This window comes from Protopterus annectens, chromosome 5.part1, assembly GCF_019279795.1.
Source record: "Protopterus annectens isolate FY-2018-M chromosome 5.part1, PAN1.0, whole genome shotgun sequence".
In the NCBI taxonomy this organism is placed as follows: domain Eukaryota; kingdom Metazoa; phylum Chordata; order Ceratodontiformes; family Protopteridae; genus Protopterus; species Protopterus annectens.
This window is the reverse complement of record NC_056736.1, coordinates 595,100,851-595,122,068: the sequence shown is the minus strand read 5'-3', so window position 1 is coordinate 595,122,068 and position 21,218 is coordinate 595,100,851. Positions and strand designations below refer to the sequence as shown.

At 39.8% G+C, this 21,218-nt stretch overlaps 1 protein-coding gene across 1 annotated transcript; it reads left to right on the top strand.

The window, feature by feature from the left end:
- Positions 1 to 15,480: 15,480 nt before the first annotated feature.
- On the top strand, positions 15,481 to 19,752 carry LOC122803553. The gene has a single exon (XM_044073212.1). It carries the CDS (start codon positions 15,493 to 15,495, stop codon positions 18,952 to 18,954), a length of 3,462 nt encoding a protein of 1,153 aa, XP_043929147.1. The 5' UTR covers positions 15,481 to 15,492; the 3' UTR covers positions 18,955 to 19,752.
- The last annotated feature ends 1,466 nt before the right edge of the window (positions 19,753 to 21,218 follow it).

Below are 21,218 nucleotides of genomic sequence, written 5' to 3'. Positions count from 1 at the left end.
ACAGGACAGACACTGAGGATGGCTGTGCCCATCCTGGGGGGGTGTACACATTTGGGGTACACTAACTCATCTTGATTTCATAGGTAGAGATGGAGAAACAACCACACAGTGCTGTCTGAAGGCAGGCAACCCCTCAAAGAAGTGAGGGCCAACTAACCCTGAAGCCCTCTACATACCCACCTTCAGTGTAGTACTCAGCATGCATAGAGGTGCAGAATTAGGAGAAAACCACTCCAGTAGCAGTGTAATGCTGTCCTAGAGTCCTTGATCTCCTTTTGGCCATAGACATTGATCGGAATTAGCCCAGGAAAGAATAAGGCAGGTCCAGTAGACCTGATGGATGAGAAAAGGAGCAGGGAGTAGCTGCTGATCATCTAGGGGGAGCCAGGAAAGGAAACAAAAAAAGGTGTCAGTAACCATACCTGCAGCATATTATTTCAAGTTAAAAACAGAACACTGTTTTATCTCCAATGTAAAATTACTCCAAGTGCATCTCACAGTCCTCTTATAAGCCTCATATTGTCTTTTATATTTATTAATGCCTGGCCAGAATTGCCCTGAACATAAACACGCAGCTTCATGATGACGTATGATTTTAACAGGACCAATACAAAAATCTTACTGCTGTAGATCCATATGAATGTTGTTTTGTCAAAGGGACAGCATGTCTGCTTAATTTAGTAAATTTCAAGAAAGTAACTAATCTATTCATAGCGCCATGGACTTCATGCATGATGTGTGGATTTTACCAAGGGGTGTGATATGATTTCTCTATCCTGGAACTGCACTTAGACTTACAGGCTTAAATTTAGATTCATATGTTGTAAGATGAATAGCAAACTGGCTGACAGATAGAATCCATGCACTTAAAAAAAACAGGTGATACCTCAGAAATAATAAGATGGCCATTGGCATTTCTCAAGACTCAGTATTGGGACCTCTTCTGTTTAACATCTACCTCTTGGATATCTAAGCAACTAATCCCGTTGCTAGTAAAATAATGGGCCAGTTACCACCAAAGAACAGGTTGCCATTGTACTCTCTAAAGATAAAACGAGTCTATATTATATTGTCAAAATGGCATTACAGCAAATGCCATTTCAATGACACATATAAAGTGAAATCCAAAAACAGCGAAAGCTCAGGTCAGCAATTTCTTTCCTAGGGAAAGAAATCACTTGGCCTGAGCCATGACATTGCCCTTTAACCCACTGTAGTGCGATCTCAGAGTTGGTATATTTAGTTAGGGGGGTGTGGGGGGCACAACTCCCCACATTGGGGGGTGTTGGGGGCAAAGCCCCCCACTTTGAAATGTTTTAACTGGTGTGTTTTGTGTTGTTGGTCTACCAATTTTTTTTTTCCCTAAGAAAAAAACAGTGACGTGAGGTTTTGTTGTTTTTGGATTTCACTTTTTATGTGCCGTCGAAACAGCATTCGCTCTAATGCCATTTCAACAATATAATATAGAACCAGATAAAACATGGCTTCAATGGGTCCCAACAATATCCCAGGATGCATCTTAAATAGCTTGAAACAGCACCTATCAGGCCCACTACGGTCTCTATTAATGACAGTCTCCAGACTGGATTTGTCCCTCTGGAGTGGAGAACAACAACAGTCATCCTTGTGTATAAAGGGGGACCATCATCAGTTTGACTAGCATTATATACTATAACATGGAAAGAATTATCTTAGACCTGAAAAATAATGACATAGGAAACCTCTAACACTGGACCTAACCCAGTTTGACTTTGTTAAGGGCAGGTTATGCCTACTCAGTCTGGTGGACTTCTTTGAGAAAGTCACTAGGGCCATGAATGAGGGTAAAATAGTGCATACTCCCTACCTTGACTTGGCTAAGTCATTTGACCCAATTCCCCTCTCGGGTATTATAGATAAACACATAAAACCAGGCATAAATCCTGATATCACCAGACGGATGGCCAAAATGGCTCATGGACAGGATGCATGTTGTTAGAGTGATTGAATCTAGATCCAGCAAGACACCAGTTACTAGTTGTGTGCCACAGTGCACAGTGCTGTGACCTGCCCTGTTCAGAATATACTTCTCTGAAGTCAAGGCTACTGACAACTGCAGGTAGGGGGCAATCATTGAATCCCCCAACAATGCAGATATCCCTCAGAAGAGTCTGACTCAGATGAGATATGGAGAGAAGTTCTGGTTAAGAGGACAAAAGTATACTTTGTGCCCATTCTTAGAAGTGGTACACTTAGTAATTCAAATATGGTAACAACCGAAGTTACACATGGTGAACCTAGGATAATATGTAAAAGGGAAAATACATTTATTTCTACCTATAATTTAGACAGCCAGGCAATTGGTAAGTCAAGAGTGATGCAAGTATATTTATGAGGTGTACCCAGAATGTTGTTTATTTAGCTAAATGCCAACAATGTCCTGCATTTTATGTAGGAAAGACCTCTAGGAGGTTGAAAGATCATATATACGAGCATTTGCTAGATATAAAAGAGTAAAAAAAGACCAATGCTCTTTTTAAGCATTTGAGACTTAATGATAAACATACATTTCAATTTTTGGTTATTAACAAAGTTGTGAAAGATGTTCAGGGGTGGGTAGTGGATGAGCATTTGGAAGCTGATGAGTTAAAATAACGGCTCTAAATAAATGCTACCCAATACCTTGCTCTTAATGAGGCAATTTCCATTGGTTCAGTTTTGAAATTAAAGCATTTTAATTCTTAGTAGGTGATTATTGGTTAATTGATATGGGTGCAAATGTATTTATTGCTAGTGATTTATGCAATATGGAGTTCTGAAGAAGTTCCTATGGGAATGAAAGAGCTGAACTCCTTTATTTTATGTTGGTGATGATTTTATTAAAGTGACTTCATATTCTACAAGTGTTGAGCATCGTTTTTTCAAAGATTTGCATTATAACATTATACCTACCCTCAGGAAATAATACCCCACTTCTTGAAGAAATCTTAGCTTGGATCTCATCAAAAATTAACAACGAAACAATCGTACTTGGTGATGTGAATATAAATTGGCCCAGCCAAGTAAACAGCTCCTTACCCCCTAATATCGACCTCTACACCTTTACCCAAGTAATCACAGATATAACCAGACCAGCTAAAAACAATAGTGGTGGCTCAATCCTAGACTGGATCCTTGTATCTGAACCCAACCAGTTCTGCAAAACAGGTACCCTTCCCTGCAATATCAGTGACCACAACCCAGCCTATGCCATACGCAAGACATCCCAACTACCTAACCAACATCATTATATACTGCGACAAAGCCTTATGAATTTCAGCCAAGACATTTTTATTGACCAATTAAAAATTCTATTAAATGGAACATACTAAAAACCCTTCCTATAGATGAAGCGGTTGAATTTTTTAATTCAACCTTCCTAAACGTCCTAAACTACCATGCTCCTCTGCGCCGTAAAAGAGTAAAAACAAAAACCTGCATCTGCCTCTCAAAAGGTACAAAGCAGGCCATGGCCATAAGAGACAAAGCCTGGAAAAAATGGCATACAACTACCAATCCCTCTGACCTCCAACGGTACAGGCACCATCGCAACAAAGTCAAATGCCTAGTTATCAATGACAAAAAGAATTATATTAAATTGCAACATAATTTCAAACAAAAACCAAAGCAATTCTGGGCCTCAATATTCACATTATTAAACCCTGGGTCAAAAAGTAATCCCTGTCCACACCCCGAAAAAACACCCCTAGAAATCTTTAACATATACTTTGTTGAAATTATAGCCAAGCTAACTGCCACATTACCATCCCCACCTACTCAAACTAACCACACCACCAACTACAACCACCCAGAAGATCCACCCTCTACCATATTTTCTCCTCTCCAATCCCAATATCTACTATAAACAAACTCCTGTTAAAATGAAACCAGGAAGCAATGCCCCTGACAACCTACCCTCAGAATACCTGAAAATGTCAGCTCCAGCCATCTCCTACCCCATTAGCATACTCCTAAACAGGTCAATACAGGATTCCTATATACCCACCATCTGGAAGAAAGCCTACATTCTTTCTCTACATAAAGGTAGTAATAATGCCGGTACCTCAAACTTCCATCCCATAGCTATATTATCCCCAATCTCTAAAATCTTAGAGAAATGTATACACTCCCAGCTCCAGCAATACCTCTTAAACAACAATCTTCTATATTCCTGTCAATATGGTTTCCGCTCTTGTACTACCACTGCTCTCCTATCCTTTACAAATACTGTTAATCAAGCATGCAATGAAGGGAATTGTGTCTCCTCTCTCTTCCTGGATCTGTCAAATGCATTCAACACCATTTCCCACTCCCTACTGCTCTCGAAGCTTTCAGCTCTGAACCTGTCCCCACCAACTCTGCTCTGGTTTTCCAACTACCTATCCAATAGAAAACAATCCACTAGATGGCTCGAATCTACCTCACCATTCCCTGACACCCCTACAGGAGTTCCTGAAGGATCCATATTAGGCCCTCTGCTTTTCAGTATTTTTATCAATGACTTCCACTCTTGTGTCCCTAACAATTCAGTTATTCAATACGCAGATGACTCAACTATCATTTCCTCCTCCAAAACCATACCTGAACTACTGTCATACACACAGCAAGCATTCTCCTCTACAGAAAGCTGGATGACTAACAATCATTTCGACTCAATCCAAACAAAACCAGGCTTCTTCTCTTCTCCCCTAAAAACACCGCTATAAATAACCCAGACGTCAAAATCTATGCAATAAATAAAAACACCACTATAAATAACCCAGACGTCAAAATCTATGCATTAAATAAAACCACCCTAGAAATTGTCACACACGCACTAAACTGCTAGGCGTTACCACAGATGAAAGCTTAACATTCGACCAGCACATCCACAATAACATAAAAAAGACCCATCAGAAGCTAGGAACCCTCTATAGGCATAAACACTTCCTCAACCTTGACCACTACCTTTCTACTACCCTTCTTACTATATGGCACCCCCCTCCTCACTAACATCCGCACAGCCCTAACAAACAAATTAGAAACCTGTTACAACAAAATAGCAAAGTTTGCAACTAATGCCACCTATACTTCCCATCACTGTTCCTCACTGCAAACACTCAAATGACTTGAGCTACCTCAATACCTCACTCACCAGCAACTCTTAATAGCCCATAAAATTATCTGTAAACCCCTTGACTGTCCAGCCCTTACCTCCACCTTAACTCAATACCACCCAAACAGACAACTTAGATCACAAAATGAAACCTTGTTACTCATCCAAAAACCTGCACTCCCTGCCGGACATGCACTCTACTCTTTCTGTATTGCCAAACTCTGGAACTCACTCCCTACATCACTCAGAGCCACCAGTACTGCCAGGTCCTTCAAAGATGGCCTCCATTCACATCTAGTTACCCAGTAGAAATGCTCCTGCTCCACACCCCGCATTATCTGATCCCTTCCATGCTGCTCTGTTAGCAAAATTGTAGCCATACTCACTATAACTGTTATCCACTGCTATGTCTGCCAGACTGATATGGTACTCAATATGCAACTATTCATAGTCTGTCATGACTGCTATGACTTCATAAATACACAATGCCTGCATTTTTATTTGCTTTAACTATATTATATTTTATAGCCTAATTCTGTAACCTAACTGTATGTCTGAACGTGTCGTATCATCCTATAAACTAAATGTATGTCTGAACCTGTTGTAAAGAAAAATATTTTCTGTTTATTTGTTGTAAAGAAAAATATTTTCTGATTATTTGTTAATAAAGGTCTAGTTGGAGCTTTTCTCCCCAGTTCTCTACTGAAAATGGGCTCACTCCAGCCCAGTGGACACTCCTGGTAAACAAATGTAAAATAAAAATAAATAAATAAATACAATTTTTGTTGGCCATTGGTTTCCTGCAGCTACTTGTCGTGGTATATTTGTTTTTACTTGGTTTGTGGTGATTTTACTACTCAGTGTGGTGGAATGTCTTTGCCTCATCAATCATCATCATCATCAATCAGTTTGGTAACCAGTGGGACGAATTCTCTGTCTGCTGACACACAGAGTGGAGAAAATGTTACATTGCTTTTGCTGCAGATTAATGAACATGTTTCCCAAGTTATTACTAGTAGTTTGGCCAGTGTAATCCGTTCAAGCCAAGGAATATCCATTTCTACTTTGGGACTGACCCTCATGCAGACAAGCAATGTGAGTATTTCTGAGGCTAATACTAACATTACAGATACATTACCTATGTTAAATGAATGGAAAATGGATTGGTTTTCAATGGAAAGTATTTCAGGCAATGCCGGTCACTCTACGGATAAGCATTTGACTATGAAAGAGATGTTACACTTATTGGACAAACAATTGTTTTCTTTCAAAAAAACCCAATTGGGAAACTGTTATTTATTAAAGTTTAGATGCTACCCTCCAAAAAAAGAAAGCCAATCTGGTGGTCTTCTGCCATAAACAAACTACAACAGAAGAAAGAAACTGTTGCAAAAAAGAGTAAAATCCCATTATTGGAGGAACTCCCTGGGCAGCCTCATTAAGAAGTGGAGATCCCTCATAAAATCCTCCAAAGCTAGTTATGAAAACAAAATTGCCATTGATTCTAAAGAAAACCACAAAGCATTCTATAGCTATGTCAGGAATCTTAATGGCAAAACTCAGATCTGCTCTGAGTTACAGCACAATGGCATTAAATATACAGAACCAACTGATATTGCCAACATCCTGGCAGATAGGTTCAGTGCTAACTTTATCCCCCTCTCACCCCCTAAAGGGCCCATCTCTATACCGGAAGAATGTAAAATTCCTGTAATCACAGCTGCACAGGTAAAAACCTCACTCTCCAAAGCCAAGAACACAGCATCCATGGGACTTGACAACATCCCAGGCTGCATTCTACATGTACTACAAAATAAACTGGCACCCCACCTAAGTACCATGTTCAGTCATAGCCTCACCTCAGGCTTTGTGCCTATTGAATGGTGCACCGCGATGGGTATCCCACTCCACAAAGGGGGAGCCACGACAGATCCCAGGAACTACTGCCCCATTAGCCTGATGAGCCTGGTCTGCAAGGCCATGGAACGTATCATCATGGAACTCATAAATAAACAGTGGAGATCTCCAAACTCTGGACCCCACACAGTTTGGGTTTGTAAAAGACAGATCATGTCTCCTAAACCTGATAGACTTCTTTGAAGCAGTCACCGAAGCCATAGATGAGGGGAAGGTGGTTCACACAGCCTATCTAGATCTCGCCAAGGCGTTTAACATCATCTCCCACTCTGGAATTATAGATAAACTCACTAAACTAGGTATAAATCCCTATGTCACACGATGAGTTGCCAAATGGCTTACTGACAGAACCCACACTGTGAAAGTAGCAGACTCCAAATCAGACTTTAGACCAGTGACAAGTGGAGTACCACAAGGTTCAGTCCTGGGTCCTCTCCTGTTTGGTATCTACTTCTCTGAAGTACAGGCTAACACAGAAGGTCTTTGGCTAACTAAGTTTGCAGATGACTGCAAACTAGGAGCCATAATTGAAACTCCTAACGATGTGGACATCCTACAAAAGGGCCTCATTGACACAGATGCCTGGTGTCAAAGCCATGGCCTCAAGCTCAATACCAAAAAGTGAATTGTCATCCCCTTTGGTAAAAACTCTGTACCCATGAACTACCACATAGGCAGTAGTCTACTTAACACCAAAAGTGTGATAAGAGACCTTGGGACACTGATGGACAGTAGTCTCTCCTTTGATAATCACATCGCCACTGTGGTCAGGAAATCCTTCAATGTGGCACACCTCATCACAAAAGGTTTCTCATCCAGAAAAAAAGAGGTCATTGTTCCCCTCTACTCATCACTCAGTAGACCCATTATAGAGTACAATGCCCCTTTTGGTATGTACCTTCACAAGACATTTACAACAACTGGAAAGGCCGCAGAAATACCTCACAAAGAGGATTACTGGCCTCAAACAGATGTCCTATGCAAACCATCTCAAAAAAACTCCAGCCATGGCCAAAAACTAAATACAAAAACATGCATAATCATACTCTTTGGGAATTCAGATGCCACAGAAAATTACAACATCAACAGTACACCCCTAAGAGTGGATTCTGAAGTGGGAGATCTAAGTATACAGATAGACAGTAATCTAACCTTTTACCACCATGTGTCCACAGTAGTGACGATTTTCTTCTATGTGCTGCAGCTTATAAGTAAAAGTATGGCATCCAGATCCAAGAAGTTATAGTTCCGCTGTACTCAGCCCTCATTAGACAAATAATAGAGTACAATGCACCATTTAGCATGTACTTGACCTGACACTTGCAACAGCTGGAGTCGCCTCAGAGGTTCCTTTCCAAAAAAATACAGGGTGTAAACAACTTGTCCTATGCAGATAGACTAAAAGCACTATCCTTTTACTCTGCCTTGTACCAACTATTAAGGAGTGATCTATGTCTAACCTACAAGGCACTCACAAATCCAGCCTTGTTGGAACTGTTACACATTCGCAAGCCAAACTAACAAGGGTCCCCCAATCTAGGGATCTAAGCTTGGCCTGTGACACTAACAAAACATACTGGAGAGACAGATATGTGTCTCAGAGATTACCCTTTCTCTGGAATAGGACTCCTATTCACAAAAAGCCCTTCCCTGACCCTCTTAAAATGCAGTTTGGATCAATGGACAGGGAATCAGAAATTTACTCCAGGGTGATGCCCATGTTCCTTATGGAATAGGGCAGTCTGTAAAATACTCAAAGGCATAGGCATAAACCTAAGCCATCCTCTAGGGGTCTATATTATGTGATAGAAAGACATGTTCATCAAACATGTCTTCATCGACACATAAACAGCGAACACACTAATCTGCGAATGGCCACTTCAGTGAATTTTTTCCCAGGGGAAAAAATTGCTTGGCCAAAGAAAAACAAAACAAAGTTACAAACCCTACAAAGTGGGGGGCTTTGCCCCCTCACACCCCCATAACTAAATATACCAATTCCGAGATCACACTACAGTGGGGAAAGGGCTAATTCCCAATGACAGCCAAGCATTTTTTTCCCCTGGGAAATAATTTGTTTTAGTGGCCGTTCAGAGATTAGTGTGTTTGCTGTTTATGTGTCGATAAAGGCGTGTTCGATGAACACGTCTTTTGATCACATAATATAGACCCTCCTCTAGCCTTAAGGGATTGAAAATCAGGTAAACTTTGGTTAATAATTGCTAGGCTTGTAAGGGGTCTTAAGCCATTAGCCTAGTAATCTCCCTGTGAATATAGGCGCCTATTCTGAGCATAAACATGTCTATGATCTTAGAAGGGAATTTTATATTTTTAATGACTGATTATTTATTTATTTATTTGTAATATGAAGAACTGGATCTGGAAGTGAAACAAAAGGAAATATGTCAGCAATAATCCACATCTGGGTATGGGTGTTGCATGATTTACCCATGGTTGGGGTGTGCCTTGATTACAAAGGGTGCCACCTGATTTATTAAACAAAGCCAGCCATGGGTTGATTCTGTGACACTCATACACACACACACACACACACACACACACACACACACACACACACACACACACACACACACACACACACACACATACACACACACACACACACACACACACACACACACACACACACACACACACACATACAAAGACAATGCTTACATTTATTAAATAATATCATTGTATGATGGCATTTTGGTCATCTTCTGCCTCATCTGCATATGTCCGCATGCTTGTACATACATTAGTAGAGGAAAGAGGAAAGAATACTCACTTGTTAAAAGTGTTTCTGTTGTGTATTTGTGTTTTCAAAATAAGGAGGGGAAGAAAGGAGCGCACAATACAAGTATTTCCAAGAAGAGCGCATATGTCACCTCTGACCTTAGCAGTTATTGTCAATTTTTTTAATATTACTGGAAGCAACTGGTCTGGCCACTGAAGTCTTGTTGAGTAGCTGGACTTTATTCTGTGGGATGTGCTTAACTTGCTGTGAGCACTCTAACTGGTCTGTCCAAACCAATAATAAGGACCTTGTATTGTAAAATATGTTTTTTGAAAATTTTACCTGATGCTGCTGATAGGAGTTTCTGCACTAGCAGGTAATTCTTAAAACAGTATTAACTGTGAATGATTTGGGGTTGACTAGTCTCTGTAATGAGGTTTGTTTGTGAAAGTAAATATGTCAGTCTTCACAGTGGTGCAGCGGTTAGCATTGTCACCTCACCGCAAGAGGTTTTCCTGTTTGATTCTTGGCTGGGGTGCCTTCTGTGCAGAGTCTGCATGTCCTCCCTGTGTTCTCGTGGGTTTCCACCAGGTGCTCTGGTTTCCTCCCACATCCCAAAGACATGCTGCAGTTGGATTGGACATTCTAAATTGGTCCTAGGTGTGCATGTGTGTGTCGTCTGAGGAATTTCGGGTGCTGGGCTGGCAACTCCACACCATAAAGCTCTTCTGCCACTCGTTCTGCAGACAGCAATGATCCACTGTGGTGATTCCTAATGGGAGCAGCCAAAAGGAGAAGAGGCTGAAGTGAAAAATCAGCTATTTTTGGCAGATTGACTATCACCATTATTTTAAGGTGACATTATTAGAGCAAGTATGATGTATATTGGTGGTTATAAAATTAATTGAAATGGGAGAGAAAGAAGAATAAACAATATGTGAGGGGAAAAGATTATGAACTATAAGTATTTAAGGCATTAGAAAAAGAAAAAAAATGTAAATAATGAACATGAAATGTAAGTCTCAAAAAACTCCAGCTTTACTCCGTCGCATATTGCCTACTCAGAGGTGATCTCTGCCTAACATTCAAAGCTATGTCAAACCCAGAGCTGTTGGACATGCTTCAATTAAAGAAATCCAAATCTCTCTGAGCTACATGCTCTAGGGACCTAAACCTTGTCACCACAATAAACAGAACATGCCGGAGGGATAGATTCCTGTCCCAGAGACTTCCCATATTCTGGAACAAACTACCTATCTATGTCAAACAGAGCTCCTCATTAGCACTCTTCAAGAAAAATCGTGATGATTGGATGGGAGTTAGGAAATTCACCCTGGGGATCACCTCTGTGGCTCTGCTCAACAGGAGCACAGGAAAATAATTTACTTGGGTGGCGAAAGCCAGGGTACCTTTTTGGCTAGGCTTATATAGGCCCTGAGCCTATGAACCTATAAATGTAATTGTGACAAGCACTGGCTGAAGAAAATGTAATGTAATTAGTGTGAATGTTAGCCTCATTTTAAAACTGAAGTTTAATTACTGCTTAATATGGGGTTGATGTTTAGTCATTGTTCGATTTGAATGTGACCTGATCAACAATAAAAAAAATGTTTTGTTAAAAAAATACAAAGCGAGGATAAGAAGTGACTTGGACATTTGGGTAAGTTGAAAATGAAACTCCTTGCACAGAGTATTTCAAAAGAAGCAAACACAGAAAAACAGGAAGCTGGAAACTGAAGCTGAAAAGTGAGCAAGAAGATGTGAAAAAGATGAGAGAAAGAGTTAAAATAATCCTTCTTCGGGAAAAAGAACTAAGAACGAAACTCCACAAAAAGATTCTAGGTGATGAATGAGTGGGTCTTGTTGAACTGACATCCTGATCTCTTATGCAAAAATGGGAAAAAAGGGGTTGTGGATGGACGGATGGAATGAAGAGCAAGTTTGAGGTAGTGGGACACTTTTGTGGTGTACAAAAGCCATGTGAGCTAAAGGAAAGCAGACCACGAATGCTGGGACTTATTAACCATATTCTTTAATGATGACCTTCACTCCTACCTCGTTGGTGAATCCTGTATAAAGGCCTAAAGGATACTCTGCTATCCAATGGGGTTACGATTATTCCAATCATTTTCTCGCCATATAATGTAACATAGATGTAGTTTAATGCCCAGACACCCATTATTGCATTTTAATTTCTTTCTTCCTGGTGCAGATATGAAGACCCCACTATCTTGTCTCCTACTGACATTTCATGTTGCTTCAGAAAGGAATTTGTCACCCTGCATTAAACAGGATAGACAACACTGTTAGTCAGCAAATTTAAGTTTATATTAGATGCTAACAAATCCACTTAACCACTAAAGTGAAATTCTTTTTCCAGAAACAGTAAGTTGTTAGAGAAATCTGTATACAAACAAGGATGAGTTCTACTCTAGCTCTACATAAACTGGTAAGTGTTGTTATGAAATATTGTTTTTGTTTTTGCAACTGGACAAAATGAAGTGTAGTACAGAATACTACATAGAACGTTCAGTTGCCTAACTGACACTTGAAGGTAACAACTGTTGGTCACAGACGAGTGAAGAGAGCTGCTACACTTGTTTGGGAACTATGACACCTAAGCAAGAGTTTGGGGGTGAGGGTCTAACATTTGGCTTAGAACTACAATTTAGAAATTTTAACACTATGTAGTTTAGTTACTTTGCAATGAAGAAGATTCAGATATACTATGAACAGAAGTATGTCTGATTCAACTAATGCCCTGGCCTGGTACTATGAACCAGCACCCCACCCCACAGCACTTTAAATGAATAGAAAAAAAGCACTTTACTGTGATAAATTGAACACTATACTATAAGTGATCTGTTTACTACAGTTAGGTCTACTCCCTCCACAAAAGAAGGCATTCCTTCTACTGGCACACCAACCAGGTGGCCAGATGCATGACATACCCCCTTCCTCCTGCCCCAGCCATTCAGGTCCCAGTTCTGTGCCCTGCCCCCATCCTGCCTTCAAAATATTTTATATATATATATATATATATATATATATATATATATATATATATATAAATTATTTTTAAACTGTAGCAAACTGCTTGCTACAATGCAGTAAGCGGCTCCTACGGTTTGGACCACACACACACACACACACACACAGAGCTAAAGTGCTCAGCTTCGACAGCAAATGCAATGCTGGCTTATAAAAGAGAAAGAAAAGCTGCAGAAATAATGTTTAACGTCAGGATCTAGGCACACATCAGGAGGATATATTTGCATAAAAACAAGATACTTGATTAAGGGGAGAGACAAAAATATAAGAAATGGAAGAGAGGTCAAACTATAACTTTTGAAAACTAAACAAGATGGACCGACAAATTAGACATAGTCTGTGACACGATCAATAATAAATTGAAGAAAATGTATATAATATAATAGGAAAACATTTTATAGATATATAATATATAGTAGGAATAAAGATATACAATCTGAAAATCTGTGTGTAGATTCTAAAATGTATTCTCAGACACAATAGGTAATAGATAGCTTTACAAAAAAAATTATGCTAAGCCATTTGGCTCCACAAATGGGTAACAAATTGCCCCAGTAACATCCAGGTAACCTCAAATACAGAAATCAAGTTAGATTAGATTGAAAAGGAAGTACACAAACTTGACCCAGACCAAGCACAGAGAAGAGACTGAATTAGTAATAATGACCTGAGAAAACTTTGGTATGAACTTACAGTACCATTATAACTGCTATTCACTAGGTCATTTAAATATGGAGAGATTCATCAATATTGGAGACATGTGCTTACCAAACCTGCCTTTAAGGGAAAGGGAAGTAGAACAAACCCAGAGTCATACAGACACTTAAGTTTGCTTTCATGTTGTGAAAAAAAATGGAGAAGGTTATTTTGAAGTAATTATTGTCAAAAATTAAGAGTTTGGGACTTGAAACCATATGTCAGCATGCATATGTAGAAAATAGATCTATAACCACCTGCAACATGATGTTCTATAATATGGGTCTATATCACTTAATCGAACATTTAATTAATCAAACCTTTATTCATCGACCACTATATGTCGAACCTTATTTCAGCTATCTTTCCCAGGGTAAGGAAGCACTAGCTAAACACCACAACTTTGCCCTTTTCACCACCGTAGTATGATCTCAGAATTGGTATATATAGTTAGGGGGGTTGTGGGGGCCACTGCCCCCTTCATATTAGAAGGTGTGGGGGGGCAAAACTCCCCACTTGGGTGGGTTTGATTTTGTGCGATTTATGTTCTGGTGTGCCTTTAGTCAAGTGGTTCATTACCCTGGGAAAGATTTTGACGATCGCTGAAATACTGAAATGAGGTTCGACATACAGTGGCCGATGTTTAATTCATTGAACCTTTGTTCATTTGATTAAGTGATATAGACCCCTATAATACTACAGTAACTGCTAGAAATGAAACATTGTAGTATGATGTAATTTATTTAGATTTAACTTAGTATGATGTAATTTATTTAGACTTAACTTAGTATGATGTAATTTATTTAGACTTAACTTCAGCATTTCATAGGGTCATACATAAAACACTTATCAGTAAATTAGAACAACTAGATTTTGATGAACTCGTGATAAGGTGGACAGCTGGCAAAAATAGACATGGCAGTCATCATACAGCAACTGGACAGATGAAATTCTAGGCTACTGTCAGGGTGTCCCACAGGGTTCTGTCCTAGAACCATACTTTTTTAGGCTGCATCTTTCAGCTCTATCTTTTTCCCCCAAGTTGTTCTACAGTCTGTATGCAGATTAAAATGGGCAAACTGATTACATGTGTTACAGATAGGGCATCCCTGCAAAAGAACTTGACCAAATTGACCATTTGGGCACAGGAGAATAATATACTGATTAATGCATCAAAAACTATGCATATGAGATTTGGAAGCCATAAACTGAAGGGTGAATATTTAATACAGCACACAGTGATTTAAACTGTAGATTCACTTAAGGACCTGGGTATATGGGTAGATCCAGCTTTGAGTTTTTCTAATCATATCAACCAGTTGGTTAATGGTAGTTATAGAACTTTAAGTTGTATAAAAAGATTTATAAAGGCTAGGAAATTAGAAATTATGAAATCATTGTTTGTTAGTTACATTAGATCCAAATTTGAGTATGGGATAACAATATGGAAACCTTATAAGAAAACAAATGTGAGTAAACTGGAAGGAGTACAGGGGAAATATACCAAGGGCATCACTGGATGTGAAAATTTAAATTATTATGAAAGACTAAAATGTCTGAACTTGTAGAATATCTCATATAGACATTTAACAGGACACCCTATCCATGTATATAGGGCATTTAGCGATAACTACCTCTGGGAATGTTTGGGGTTATCAAAAAGTAGTAGAGACTCATCAGACAACCTATGTAGATTATATAGGAATGAGCTGTGTACTAATTGGTTCTCTCAGAGAGTAGCTGATGCATGGAATAGACTACCAAATTAGATTAAAGGAAATACTAGTTTAGATATTTTTAAGAACAACCTGGACACTTTTATTATAAGAATAACGTTTTGGTATATTGGCAGGCTAGAAATGCATTATTGCCCATGCCTGAAGTATTTGTATGTATGTATGTGTGTATGAATGTATCTATGTTTAACATTCTGATTCAGTCTTTCTCTTCTCTTGTAGAGTAACATGAAGATGAAATGAGTAGAATCCAAGAACCTGCAGCAACGCCTAGTCTTGCTATGTACCCACAAAGAGGTTTAGCCCAAACCACTGAGTCAATGAATGCATGCAAAGACCTGCTGGCTAACCTGCAGAGGACATACCAAGCACTGGAGGGGGTCAGGACTGAACACAGCAAAGAACATGAAAGACTGTCTAAGTCCTTTGACCGAGCCCAGCTGGCAGTTCTACACCAGGAACAAACTATTCTTAACAGGGTTGAGGATGAGCATAACCAGATGAAGCAACTCCTGGCATCCATTCAGAGATCCAATGAGAAAGCCCTGCAGGAGAGCATTGCTCAGGTAAATGTCTCCCTGAACAGGATTGCACAGCTGTCTTCTCAGCTGCAGGAGACTGCTGATTCTAAGAATGGTGTCCTGACTGTAACACAGGTACAAAGCCAAATGCTAGACATTTTTTCCAATGTGAAGAATATTTCCCTGAGGCTGAAGACAGTGGAGTTTGTACCTCATCTTCAGCAGACTATTACCCTCGGTATGGTGCACACAGAGGACCACATTATAGACTTTGTGCTCCCGCAGTCACAGAGGACAGGCATTGAAAACAGTACAGTAGTTGGTGGAAGAGATGATGGATCCATGTTATTAAGGAATGGTACCACAGAAAACCTGTCTCTTCAGACAACAGAAGCAAAACCCACTACAGGAACTAAGAAATACCAGAGCTGGGCAGAAAACACAGAGGGATCCCAGGTTATAAGTCACAATCAGGAAGTTCATGAAGAGCACAATGAAAATGCCAGACCTTTTAAAAAGCTTTCCCTCTCAAACACAGGAAGAACTCCTTCAGTGCTAAATAACATACAAATAGGAAGGGGTACTTCTTTAAAAGAGAATATTCCAAATGCAGGCACTTTCAAGGCTTTCAGCCTGAGTGTTGAACCTTCTAGAGTGGCACAGGAAAAGGACTGGGAGCACACAGATGGGAACACCGATCCTTCTCAGCAGAAGCTTGGTAGAATGAGCTATCATGCAGGGATTTCCAGCTCTGGTGTAGTTAGAGCTCAGTGGATGGACAGAAGAGACCACAGCTTGGGCAGGGATGGTGAAACCAATGATATAAAAATACAGCCATCTAAGACCAGTATCTCCATGGGAGATTACAGCGAGCTGCACCACAGACCGCAGGATTCCAGTCAGACAGTTGCAGCCATTGACCTCACTTCTTTGTCACCTCGCACATCACTGAATGAAAAACAAACCTTGCCATCAGACAGGCTTCCAGAAACCAAAGCTCTCCAATCAGCCAGTGACAGTGAAGGAGATCTAAGGAGTTGTGATTCCACAGGCAGGTTCACTGTTGGATATTCATCAAGAGGAAGAGGCAATTTAAGCTCCAATTCCATTCCTGCTACTGACGCATCCCCAACAGTAGACTGTACTAGTATAATCCAAAACAAGTCGGAGACCATCTCTAAGCTCACATGTCATCTGCAGATGAAGCAGTCACCCAGAGCCAACTTGGCTCCCTCACAAATTAAGAGTGTCCCTGTATTTTCCAATACTGATGATGATGGGACTGTATTTAAAGTTATCCCTGCAATTGTAATGGAAGATGAATCAGACAGTAATGATGAGCAGTTTATCACACCTGAATCAAACATGAAGACCATGAGTAAAGATGCCATGACCTGCAGAACTGCTGCAATCCTTGCCAGCCGTGTTCCCTCTGCAAAACAAAATGGCTGCTTTGATCAACTATCACAGTGGACATTAGCAGATAGCATTGTTGGGACATCTGCTACAAATTATTCTTTTCAGGACACTACCTTAAGTCCAAGATCTTTATCCAGTGATGCTTCTGTTAGAGGAAGACAGTTTGGAAAAAGCTACACAGATGCACGTAAGCACAATAAACTGCCCCCCACCAATGCTGGTGCCCATGTTTCAATAAAACTGGAAAAACAAAGTGACTCTGAGCCTAGTCCCAGGACACCATCCCCAACTGACAGTGTTAAGTCTTCATATACTTTTATAATTGATTCTCCAAGAAGCCGCAATCTCACTTTCCTTGCTGCTAGACCATATCGAAAAACAAGTGCACTTTCTTTGACATTAAGAAACCCCTTGGGATCCAGGAATGAGAAAATGAGATGCCTGCCAGTTATTGATACTGAAGACAAAATTCCAAAAGAAAAAGGCAAAGTCCCAGCAGCAGTGAGAGGAAGGAGCTCAAAATTAGCTGCTGGTCCCTCTGAGAGGAGAGTATACAGCATGAGAAGTAAGTTTGCTTCAAATGTAGGTAAAAGTTTGCAGGTGGGCTCCAGGGACCAGTATCGTAAGCCAATTCCTAGGTCCAGTTCTATGCCTGTAATTCAAAAAGCAACCGGTGATCTAAAAATGGGATATAATAGTACCCGTTTTCAGTACGCAAAAGAAAGAAGAGATTCGGCCTCTAGCACATCAAGCTGCCAGTCAACACAGAGAAGCTGCCTCAGCTCTTCATCTTTAACTTCCATTCGTTCAGTTGGGAGTAGAAAAAAGCCAGTTCGGCACAGTAGTCGTCCCTCTCCTGGTAACCTACAGCATTCTGCCCGCAGGGTGAGAAATCTGAGCAAAAGTGAGTCAAGTATCCGTCCTTCAAAGTCATTCAAAGGAGCCCCATCCACTGGTGTTCTCATTGGACAATTTGGGAAATTTGGCTCGGGGCGAGCTGAGCTGAACCTGCCTTCTGGAATTCATGTGACACCTCAGGGGACTTTATATGTGGTTGACTATGGAAATAAGAGAATAAAGGTTATGGACATGAAAGGCAATATTCTGCAATTGATCACTCTGCAACCACGGAACTATTTTGATGTTGCTGTTAACAACAAGGGCCTTGTGGTTCTGACTAATTCTTCTGACAAAACTGTGGAGGTTTATAGCAAGCATGGTAAACATCTTAATGCCATCTCAGAAAATTTTGATGCCCCACGAGGTGTAACAGTTAACTTTAAGGATGAATTTATCATCACTGACATGAAACGAGGCACTCTGTCTGCTCTGCTGCTGGACAATCAAACAGGCCGAAGAGTGGAGCGCACCATTGTACCAGGCTTTAACAAGCCTTATTTTGTTAGCACTAATGGTATGGGACAAGTGGCTGTTTCAGAGAGGGGTTTTGATGGAGGATGCTGTGTCAAGATCCTTGGAGAAAACTGGCAAGTTCTGAGAGTCTTAGGGGTACAAAATGGCCTTGGTCCTCTACTGGTAAATCCATGGGGAGTCTGCTTGGACAATGAAGGAAATGTCCTCGTGGCTGACTGGGGACAGACCCACTCAGTTATCCTGTTCCCTGCAACACAGGAAGTTCCTATACAGACTGTGGTAACTGAGGGTCTCAGCAGTCCTCGTGGTCTAGCCACTCTCCAGGACTGTCACCTAGTGGTAGCAGACAGCATGCATAACTGTATAAAAGTATTTCAGTATCAATAACTTGTTTTTTAGAGGAGGAGATCTTCATGCAAACTAATCTTTGAAGCACTTATCCCCAGCTATAGATGTCAGACTGGACTTTTTAACGAGGTTACAGCAACAATTCAATCACAGATTCCATGCTGTGTTGCATGTTGCATGTAGCATTCATGCTGCATATGCCTTGAGACACTTAGGTCATACAACCCAGTGTAAATTTTATATGTATGTCTGTGTATGTGTGTGTTTATATGACACAGTGTTATGAAAATGCACAAAACAAAGCACTTCTTAAGGCTTGCAGCAATAAATTTATTGTGCAGATAAGTGAATAATACTGAATTATTATTATGGATAATAGATAATGCGCGTGTGCAAAGCAAAATTTGTGATGTGTGTAATAGCAAATGATTCTTGCCATATTTAACAGTTCTGCACATATGTAAGTGTTCTGCAAATGTATGCATAATGGATTTCTTTTTTGGTAGCACAATTTTTTTTAATATGTTTGTAAGAGGGCCTTCCCTTGGCATAATTATTTATTTTAATTCTTAATTGATGACTAAAGCAGAAACACCAATTCATGGGCCCTTTGCAGACATGATCCAAGTTATATAACTCGCACAAAGTATAACAGTAAACAGACATCACTCTTCCTTGTGTTGCACCTGAAAGACAGTATGCATCATTCATACTGTATAGACATAACAAAAATTGCTTCTGTTGTGAGTTACAGAAATTTCTGTCAGGATGTACTGAATGTTTCTTCTTGTGGGTGTAATGGAATTTCCCAAATACATATAAAAGAGATTTATCTGAGTGTGTGTGGTGGATTTTTTTGTTTGCAATACGGATTTTATTTTATTCATGTATGTTAAGCTCGTAGGTAAATATTAGGCAATCAGTCTGTAGACTGTTACATGCATAGCCAATAACCAGACAGTAATTAATGGTGAGAATCAAACCTGTGCCTGTCGGGTAAACATTTCATCATTATACAAACCCCAAACCCATTAGTAATACACTGTTTTGCTGCAGGTAACCAAGAACTCCTTCAGTTAATTTTACTGGAACTCTCTGGGGATCTATTGTGATGATCTTATCTCGGTATTTTCTCACCTCTGTAAGGTCATTCTTACCCAGACGACTATAAAAGCAGTAAATGTAACATTCTTGTCTATTGCTTGGCTTCCTGACTGGTGCCCTCTGAGCCCTTTGTTTTACTATGGTGCCCAGGGCAATACTCACTTCACAGGTAGGAACCTCATTTTTTTCTTGTGAGGATAAGTCAGGATATGCCAGTGTATCAGGTACAGTCACGTATCTGTCTTGTACTGTGATTTGACAGAAAGGTAAGTAGAACAATAACTATATCTACCTACCTACCTATCTATATCTACATCAATCTCTCTATCTATACATAGTAGCTATATATATGCCTCTCTATTTATCTTTCTATAAATATAGATATATTCATATCTATGTCTATTATCATTCTATCTCTCTATCTATCTATCTATCTATCTGTGTCTATCAATCAGTCTGATGGATAGATAACTGTTTACCATGGTAGTACACTGATCGCAACTGAAAAGCTGAGAAATGTATACAATCCATAGTTACAGGATTGAAAAAATCTGTATATAGTTAAAGGTAAATACTTCCAGCAGTGTGGCCATAAATCTTTTGACAATATGCCAAGTGATAAAACATTTGAGCACTTGTTACAAGGAACAGTTTCTGACTGTGAAGTGTAGAACAAAAGGAAGTTAAAGGTAAAAGGCTAAAGAAACACCTGCATTTACATTTGTTATAGAGGTATTTTTTTAGCTCAGTTTTTTTTCTTGCATGGGACTAAATAACAGATTATTTGCTTAGCTTTTCTATGTTTAGTTGGCTTTGGTCTGCAGAGATCTGTATTAACAGGCAGTGCACCTAAGTATGGAAAAGAGAATTATTTCTCAACATTGAGGTCCTAAAGGGATCAGAGGCAAATGTCAGTGTGGGAGGGTTCCCCTCTGATAATTTGTGTCTGAAGAGAGGAACCAGGCAGGAGTATCTTCTCCCCCTTTGTTATTTGCATTATATTTATTACAAATTCAAAGAAAGCAAGGGACTCAGAAATTCAAGAACATAATTTGTGTAATGTTCAAGACAAGTTAGTTTTATTTGCAGATGATATTATTTTGTACCCGATGGAACCAGAAAACGACATCTTAGTGTTGTGGAACATTCTGAGACAGTTCCATTTTTTTTCATGATATAAAATGAATAAAGATAAAACA

Coding starts and splice junctions, on each gene's coding strand:
- LOC122803553 (XM_044073212.1), top strand. CDS start 15,493: ATGAGTAGAATCCAAGAACCTGCAGCAACGCCTAGTCTTGCTATGTAC.